Source organism: Propithecus coquereli, unplaced genomic scaffold (genome assembly GCF_000956105.1).
Source record: "Propithecus coquereli isolate 6110/MARCELLA unplaced genomic scaffold, Pcoq_1.0 Scaffold119, whole genome shotgun sequence".
NCBI lineage: Eukaryota > Metazoa > Chordata > Mammalia > Primates > Indriidae > Propithecus > Propithecus coquereli.
Genome location: NW_012135969.1, coordinates 8,394,020 through 8,402,640, shown reverse-complemented (window position 1 = coordinate 8,402,640; position 8,621 = coordinate 8,394,020). Strand labels below are relative to the sequence as shown.

General features: G+C 45.7%; 1 protein-coding gene across 3 annotated transcripts; it reads right to left on the bottom strand.

The window, feature by feature from the left end:
• Nucleotides 1-887: 887 nt before the first annotated feature.
• Nucleotides 888-8,233, bottom strand: NME1 (NME/NM23 nucleoside diphosphate kinase 1). 3 transcript variants are annotated; one of them, XM_012661520.1, is made up of 5 exons: nucleotides 8,088-8,233; nucleotides 6,478-6,607; nucleotides 3,759-3,860; nucleotides 1,694-1,806; nucleotides 888-1,187 (listed from the first exon to the last, which is right to left on the bottom strand). In XM_012661520.1, exons 2-5 carry the CDS (start codon nucleotides 6,601-6,603, stop codon nucleotides 1,070-1,072), a joined length of 459 nt encoding a protein of 152 aa, XP_012516974.1. In that variant the 5' UTR covers nucleotides 6,604-6,607; nucleotides 8,088-8,233; the 3' UTR covers nucleotides 888-1,069. The 3 variants fall into 3 exon arrangements, with proteins under 3 accessions (XP_012516974.1, XP_012516981.1, XP_012516989.1); XM_012661527.1 differs by having other exon boundaries at nucleotides 8,079-8,126; XM_012661535.1 differs by lacking the exon at nucleotides 8,088-8,233 and adding an exon at nucleotides 8,005-8,031.
• Nucleotides 8,234-8,621: the final 388 nt, after the last annotated feature.

Here is an 8,621-nt window from a genome sequence, read left to right as displayed (position 1 = left end):
GCTCGTCTCATAGATAGAGAAGCAGCTTATAGACACACAAAAACAGGAAGAATCAGTAGATCCAGAGCCAAGAAAGTTTACAACAACAGAATTAGCTGAATCCTTTCATCTCACTGAAGCAGGATTTGCTAAGCTTGAGGAGAAAGATCCTAACGTTGAGCAGTTTACGGAGGATTACCATGCAGTTAGTGAGAACATCAGCTGCTACAAGGCCATTTATGATGAAAAATGAAAAAGGCTGTGCAGACAACCCTCGATACCATTCTCAAGTAACCAACTTCAGTGGTCAGCCCCCTCCTCCAGCAACAGAATCAAACCCTGACTCCAGCACGCACTCCGTCCTCTCCAGCACCATCTCCATCGTCACCTTCCAATAATGTCAGCTGCCTTCTTGCCCCAAAAACGCCCCTCCCAGTAAGCAAGACATTGCTGCGACATTAGGTGAGTGTTAACCTTTAATATTCTTTTTTGAAATTTCTTCTATCTCCTATATATTCTTTTTATATGAGTTTGTTTTTATGTTTTGTTTGTTTGAATTAAAAGAAAGCACAGTTGTTTCTGTAATTTATTATTACGATACAGGGGTACTATTATTATAATTCCAGTATTACAATATGTCATTACCACATATGAGCCATTACAGTATTGTTGTTATTATTACTATTAACATATATGCGCTGCTCATCAGGGATCCAAGTTACATACAAATCAGCCCTTAAAGATGGTCCTGTTCTCAGGAACGTATTTGGTCTGTAGCCCAGGGACCACCCATAATTTACATGGTATTTACACTCTCTATTAACTCAGGTTATCCAGAGTACATGAAAAGAAAAAACAATACAAAGCAAAACAGCAATACAGAGTAACCAACTCAACAAATCATACATTGAGATAAAACATTTTAATCTGATGATAGCACATAACACTGTATAGGGAGCACTCACAGTTCCAGGAGTTCCCCTCCAAATTATAAGGAAGTTTCCATAAATAACTCGGTTTGCTACAGCCTGGGCAGTGCCCATGGGAAGGAGGGGAGATGGATGGGAGAAGCATGTGGTCTGCCCTCCTGTCATTCATAGATCCAGTCCTGAGCACAGCTCTTGTAATCCACCAGTTCCTCAGGGCGAAACCACAAACGGATCTCTTTCTCTGCACTCTCCACAGAATCACTGCCATGAATAATGTTCCTGGGTGGGGAAAGAGACAGCCACATTACCAAGACCAGAAGGATTAAACTGCCCAGAAGCCCACTGCACTGCTGCTTGCCAGAAATCCTACACCCATTACAGCGAAAAAGGCCAAAGCTCCATGTACATTAGACCATATCAAAAGAAAAAAAACCATAGCTGCCATTAACATAAGCATGAAAAATGCCCTCCCTACATCCAGCCCTCCCAGCAACATTGATGAAGCATTGAGAGCCGGCTTGGGGAAGACTCTGGCCAGTAAAGTGTGTTGTACCAGGTTCTGTACTCTATAACAGAGGCACAACCACAGTGATGTTGATGACCAAAGGCAAAGAGCCCTCAAAGCCAAACGCCAACTTAAAAGGGAGGAAAATAATAAACTCTGATAAAATCGACCCACATATGGCATCATGTCCACCTCCAGCATCAGAAACCCAAATTCTTGGGGCATCAAACTCAGATTTTGGAAAAGGGTAAAAAAAAAACAAAAAACACTAAAATCCCACCTGCTAACTTGGATGCAAAAGTCCCCACGGATGGTCCCAGGCTTGGAGTCCGCAGGGTTGGTCTCTCCGAGCATGACTCTGCCTGTCTTCACCACATTCAGCCCCTCCCAGACCTCCAAGGACAGAAGAAGATATGGTCAAGGAAAACCAATCTCAGCAGAAAATCTGGCAACTATTTTTTTTTTTTTTTTTTTTTGAGAGAGAGTCTGGCTCTGTTGCCCTGGCTAGAGTGCCGTGGTGTCAGCCTAGCTCATGGCAACCTCAGCCTAGCTCATAGCAACCTCAACCTCCTGGGCTCAAGCGATCCTCCTGCCTCAGCCTCCCGAGTAGCTGGGACTACAGGCATGTGCCACCATGCCCGGCTAATTTTTTCTATATATATATTTTTAGGTGTCCAGAGAATTTCTTTCTATCTTTAGTAGAGACGGGGTCTCGCTCTTGCTCAGGCTGGTCTCGAATTCCTGACCTTGAGCAATCCACCCACCTCGGCCTCCCAGAGTGCTGGGATTACAGGCGTGAGCCACCCCGCCCAGCCCTGGCAACTATTAATCCAAAAAAAGGAAAAGAAAAAGGCCCCATAAGATGCCATTCATTCAGTGAACAAATATTTACAGAGTATCTACTTATTCCAGCACTGGGGATACTGGTTTCCCTGCCCTCATGCTTGCCTTTCTGCAGTCCATTCTCGATATGGCAGCCAGAGTGACCTTTTTCTTTTTTTTTTTTCAGCATAGGTCCTGTTTGCAGTATCGTACATGATCACCAAACTGCTGCTAGAATGCTCACACCGGTTACTGCAAATTCAAATCCCAGGAAAGACTTCTGGGAATTCTCTTTAGGTCAGGGTTGGGCTACCTGGCAGAGTGGCCTTTTTCAAATGCCAAGAGTAAAACCTCCCAGAGCTTTCCAACACTCAGGAGGTACATGGCCAACACAGCCCTACCAGATGTGGCCCCTGCCCATGCCTCTGAACTCTTCCCTTCCTAACTTCTCTATCACCTATCAGGCTTCAGGCATTTGGCCTTTCTTTCTGTACTTCAAAAAGTAAGCTCGGCCCCACTCCAGGTCCTTTGCACATGCGTTTTCTGGACTGGGAACATTCTTCACTGATTTTGTACATGGCTGCCTCCTCCCTCCTCCTTGTCATTCAGATCTTAGCTTGAAAAATGCAGCCCTTGACCATCCAATCTAAAGTGGTCACTTGCTATCACATTATCCTATTTCCTTTCTGTGCATATATCACTAAGCATTAGCTGATATATGTATTTTTCAGTTTCTTTATTGTCTGCCCACCCCTACCTACTCCCCCTTCAAGAAGTATAGGCAGGCCGGGCGCGGTGGCTCACGCCTGTAATCCTAGCACTCTGGGAGGCCGAGGCGGGAGGACTGGTTGAGCTCAGGAGTTCGAGACCAGCCTGAGCAAGAGGAAGACCCCTGTCTCTACTAAAAATAGAAAAAATTAGCCAGGTGTGGTGGCAGGTGCCTGTGGTCTCTGCTACTCAGGAGCCTGAGGCAGAAGGATTGCTTGAGCCCTTGAGTTGGAGGTTGCTGTGAGCTAGGCTGACGCCACGGCACTCTAGCCCAGGTAACAGAGAGACTCCGTCTCAAAAAGAAAAAAAGAAAGAAAAGTAAAAAGAATATTAAAGTAATAAAAAAAGAAAAAGAAATGTAGGCAAAGAAAGCTATGAAAACAGATACCTTATGTAGTCTCATTCATGACTATATCCCCAGTGTCTAGAAAACAGCCTGGCACAAAGATGATAAGTAATACATACTTGGAGAAGCAGTGCTTTGATAAACAAGAGCCAATCTCCCTGCCCCCCAGGAGCCTACAATCAGGCAGGCCTCTCCTGACCTCTCCTAGCCATGGGTGCTCGCTCAGCAAGCAAACGTACCTTGTGTTTGGTGGGTCAGAGAGCCAACTCCTACCTTAACTGTCCAATCCTCCCAGCCCATTTCCTCTGCATCAATGAGGACCTGGCACCAGAAGCAGGAGCCACAGCACTCACTCTTCCCCACTGTGCACTGAGTCATACACATCAACGTCCCACACAGGCACACTCACCATGGCAACCACTGGCCCTGAGCGCATGTACTTCACCAGGCCAGCGAAGAATGGACGGTCCTTCAGGTCAACGTAGTGTTCTTTGAGCAGGTCTTCGGAAGCCTATTCCACAGGATAGAGAATGAGACTGGCCTCAAAACTATCCAAAAACCAGCAGTCTAGATAATTCCCCCTCACCCATCTGCTATTTAAAAGCTCACTGATTATAACCCGATTCATTCTCCATACCACCAGAAGGGAGCAGTGACAGGGAATAAAAGTGCTTCTACAGTTTTGTACCAACTGTCCCCCTCTTGGCCTTGACTGATCAGAATAAAACCACAAACCATTACAATTAAATCCAGCCATCTCGGTTCAGACAGGAAAATAATAATATGGTGAATTTCCATTCCCAGAGCAAACCCCAAATAAAATGTTAGAGGGAAGTGAGGAAGATAGTCTGAGCATTCGGTGAGCAGCAAACTGAACCAGGCCGTTTCCCAGGGATACTGCACGTTTATTCAGACCATAAAGGCCCAAGCGTGACAGCGGTGACTGTGCGATTCCCACAGGTATTTACAAACCACCCAAAATACAGGACATCTAGCAATAAGAATTTTGCTGAAAAATGAATTAGAATCTCTCATACTGCAAGGCTGGTATGTGGGAACAAGTCAAGTTAGCTAGAGAACAAACCATCTGCTTAGCAGTTTCAACTCAGCTTGGCTGTGTTCTCTCTTTGCCACTGCATATGTGCTTGTGAAGAGTCTAACAGGGTCCCCTAGTTTTCCTAGTTCTGCGGTACTGCATCGTATGAAGCATATTGCATACTTCAGCGATACACACAAATGTGGAGAGTAGCTGCTGAAAAGTGCACCCAGAACGTCCTATCATTCAACCGCTGGTTGATCACCACTGGCCAAAGTAAAACTCCATGGCCACGTGATCACTCCATGATAGGGATCCACCCCTCACCCTGTCCCTTCCTCTCTGGATGGAAGAATTTTCTAGTGGTAGTCTCCCAATACACACTGACTTCACTTTCCCTTACCCAGATACCCCTATTAATTGGAACTCCTATTAATTAATTCTATTAATTGGTTCTGATTATCTTTAGTCTGCAAAACAGATCACAGGCTTTTTCGGGGCATGGGGAGGCAGAAAAGCTCAAGTTTTCCTTTGCTTCCCACCTCCATACCAAATTTAAATAACCCTTTAGAGTCATGCAGTTATCCCTCCTCCCATTCCTCACCAAACCCGTATCCTTGACAGAAAATTCAGTGTAAAGGAGAAAATGTCTGCACTCGGGTCACAGAGACCCAAGTTAAAATCCAGCTGCATCACTATGGGCTACCAAGATCATTAACCATCCCAAGCTTCAGGTTCTTCATCACTAACAACCATGAAAATAGGAATAAGTATTTCTCAAGGTTGTCATGAGGGCTAGATGAGAAAACATATGTGCCCAGCACATGGTAAATGTGTTCATTTCATTTTACCTTCTGCTATGGTTTGAATGTGTCCCCCAAAGTCCATATGTTGGAAACTTAATCCCCAATGCAACTGTGTTTGGAGGTAGGGACTACTGGGAGGTGTTAAAGTCATGAGGGCTCCACCCTCATGAATGGATGAATGTCTTATCTCAGCAAAGGGCTTGTTATAAAAGTGAGTTTCAGCCCCTCTTGTTCTCTCTCTCCCCTCGAACTCTCTTGTCCTTCAGCTCCACCATGGCATGGTGCAGCAAAAAGGCCCTAAACAGACGCCAGCCCCTTGACCTTGGACACCATGCTTTCCCCTCAGCATGAACATCAGTCTACCCCCTTCTACATTAAAGCGATTTTCTAAAATATCATCCAGAAACTAAATTGCTAATCAAACTACATTTAAAATGCATTAGGAGGGTCCAAAATTGATTCCCTTAATGGGAAAAAATACTATCCTCTAATTTGTTTGATTTGAGAATTTGAATTCTCCTCTCTTAAATCTGTATGAAAAATGGTTCTTGGTCAATCAATTCTTTGCATTTATTGAAAGATTGCTTTGTAAGTGTCTTGCAAATGTGTCCTCTCTTTGCTGTTTCAGGAGAGCCTTTCCAAAGGCAAAACCATAGTTTTCCCCCATAAGCTCCTATGGTGCCCAATATATGCTAGACACTAAGTGGGTAGTAAAATGATGGAAAGATTTTCTTGTTGAAAAACAACCTGCCTCAAAGAACTCTAAAATTACCTCAAAGCACTCTAAAATTATCTGATCAGGAAGCTCAAGACCAGCAATTTAAACATGCCCAGAGCCCTGAGTCAGAAATTACGGTGGTGCAGTAGTTACACGGAACTCTGCATTGCTAAGGGAAAGGAGAGACTATTTTCAAAAGTCCCAAATAACTTGGTTTGTTCCAAGATTTAGCCAAGATGCTAGGCCCATGAGGAGTTTCCAGGTTTCAAGACATCTGTGTTCACCCTACGATGGAGAAGTCTAAAAAAGCGGGGAAGCCAGGTGCAGTGGCACGCTCCTATAGTCCCAGCTACTAGAGAGGCTGAGGCAGAAGGATTACTTGAGCCCAAGAGTTCCAGGTTGTAGTGCACTATGATTGCACCTGTGAATAGCCACTGCACTCCAGACTGAGCAACATATCAAGACCCCATTTCTTAAAGAAAGGGGGAGGGAGGGGAGAAACAGGTTCATCTGCAGTGTTCCCTTATACTACAGAGGAGTCAAAATAGTAAGAATGAAGTCTGCTTACCTGCATAAATTTCAGACTAACAAGGCGGAATCCCTTCTGCTCAAAACGTTTGATAATCTCTCCCACAAGACCCCGCTGGACCCCATCGGGCTTGATGGCAATGAAGGTGCGCTCACAGTTGGCCATGGTCCTGAGGATAGGCGTTTGGGGAAATGTAATGGCACTTAATCTCCTACTACATCTTTATCCTTCTCAAGCAGATTACCCCATAAAGCTGGTTTAATCTCTAATGTCAACTCCATGTCTCCCTCTGGTAAAAACCATTCCTCCCCAGCCCTCTCATCTATTAACTAATATCCCAAAAAAGAGAAGGGTCCAAAAGGAGGGGCTGTAATTTCTATTCCATTTGATTTAATAAACTTCTGTTAAGCATCTACTGTGTGTGTACCCAATACTGTGGTGGAACCAAGATAGGGATATAAAAATAAGACACTGTCTTTCTCAATAGTCCAGGTTGGGGAAAACCACACCGATGTGTAGTTTTACTAATGTCAAAGTGACATCTGGTACAAGGCAGTATGAAATACAGTTTGACTGATTGTCACAGCCATGGTATTAAAACTGGAAGGGATTTTAGAGAATATGTCATTGTATTTCTTCATTATATCCCTCTTGATTTTACAAATGAGGAAACAGGACCAGAGCAGCAGGAAGAGGACCAAAATCCAGATTTCCCAACCCTATGCAATTTATGCTACACCTTAATATAATATGTAACGAATATTCTGACCAGCCAATGAACAGTGGATTGTGGGAGAACTAAAGTCATTACTTATATCTGATACGGGACATCATGTTGGAAGGAAGCCTAGAGTGCATCACCCCAGATTTCACAAAGAAGACTGGGCTCATAACCTGCCCTGTCTCACAGTGTAAGAAAGGAGGAGCCCAGTTCACCCTGAAAGACAACCCCTAGTGTGGACAGCTGCACCACCTCCTGGCTCTACCTTCCCGTACTTTAGTTAACCTCTTATCACAGCCCCTTAACATTGTAGTCCAATTATCCGTTTGTGTGTCCACCTCCCCACTGGGCTGCGGCCCGCATACAGGGCTGGTTTACTCCCGTGTCTGTCTGTGGTACCTAGTGACAGAGCCTAGCAGTCAGTAAGAGCAAAGACAATGCCTTAAATGATAATCGCTCTGCTCTTCCAAGAAAAAGAGACAAAGCCTGAAGGCTGGCTCGAGAACCGTCGATGGAGCGCGGGGCAAGCATGATTCTCCAGGAGAAAATAGGGCTAAAGCGCTAGAAATAGCCCCTATAAACGCCCCTACACACCGATCCCTGACACACCCGTCATTCATTCAGCAAGCACTTGCTGAGACGAACTCCGTGCCCCGCACTGTACTCGACAGAAACAAATGAGGCACAGCCCCTGTTGTCGCGGCCTTATGGGAAAGGCAGGCACGGACAAAGGCGAGTCCACGAGGCGTGGGACGTGTGCTGACAGGTATGCACCTGCCGACAGGCACACCCCAGCCCTTCCCTCCCCTCCGATCCCCCTCGCCATCTCTCAGAGCAAAACTCACCTCTTCACTAAACCTCCTCACCTCTCCCTCTCCCGCTACCCCGCTCCTTTCCCTTTCCCCTCAGGACGCCGAACCTCTCTCACCCCTTCTGTTGCTCGAGCTTCAACTTGGGCTGCTGCCGGTCAAACCGGAAAAGCGTTCGGGCCCCACGTGTTTCCAGGCACCCGCACGCACGGAACGCTTCTGCGCAGATCCGCGGCCGGAGAGCCCATTTTGCGCAACACCGCTCGGCCACGCTTCCTCCTTGTGGGTACGGAGTCATTCTAGGGAGCAACCTTCTGATGTTTAGCTTCCGGCGTTAGTTTTTTCAGGCTTTTCCGGCTTGCTGCTCCCTTTCTTTTCTCTTTTTCTTTTTTTTTTTTTTCCCCCACTAAGATTCTGTGATTCACTTCCTTCGTTCGCGAGCGAATAGGCTTCCCGAGAGGTGGCGCTCACACTTTGCATGAAATCCAAAGAAGCGCCTGACCTAGAAGTAGATTTGTCGCTCCCGTTTTGTGTTTATTCAGTCCTTCTAGCTTGTCCTGCAATCTTTTATTTATTACTTCCCATGCGCCAGGTACTATTCTAGGCCCTGGTGTTATAAGAGTATGCGCTCTTGGAGCTTCTGTTGGGGTTGG

Bases quoted from the DNA above. Each gene is read 5' to 3' on its own strand.
- NME1 (XM_012661520.1), bottom strand. From the start codon at position 6,603: ATGGCCAACTGTGAGCGCACCTTCATTGCCATCAAGCCCGATGGGGTC. The intron at 3,861-6,477 runs GTAAGCAGACTT...CCTGTGGAATAG, and splicing joins TTAGTCTGAAATTTATGCAG to GCTTCCGAAGACCTGCTCAA. The intron at 1,807-3,758 runs GTGAGTGTGCCT...CTGTCCTTGGAG, and splicing joins CAGGGCCAGTGGTTGCCATG to GTCTGGGAGGGGCTGAATGT.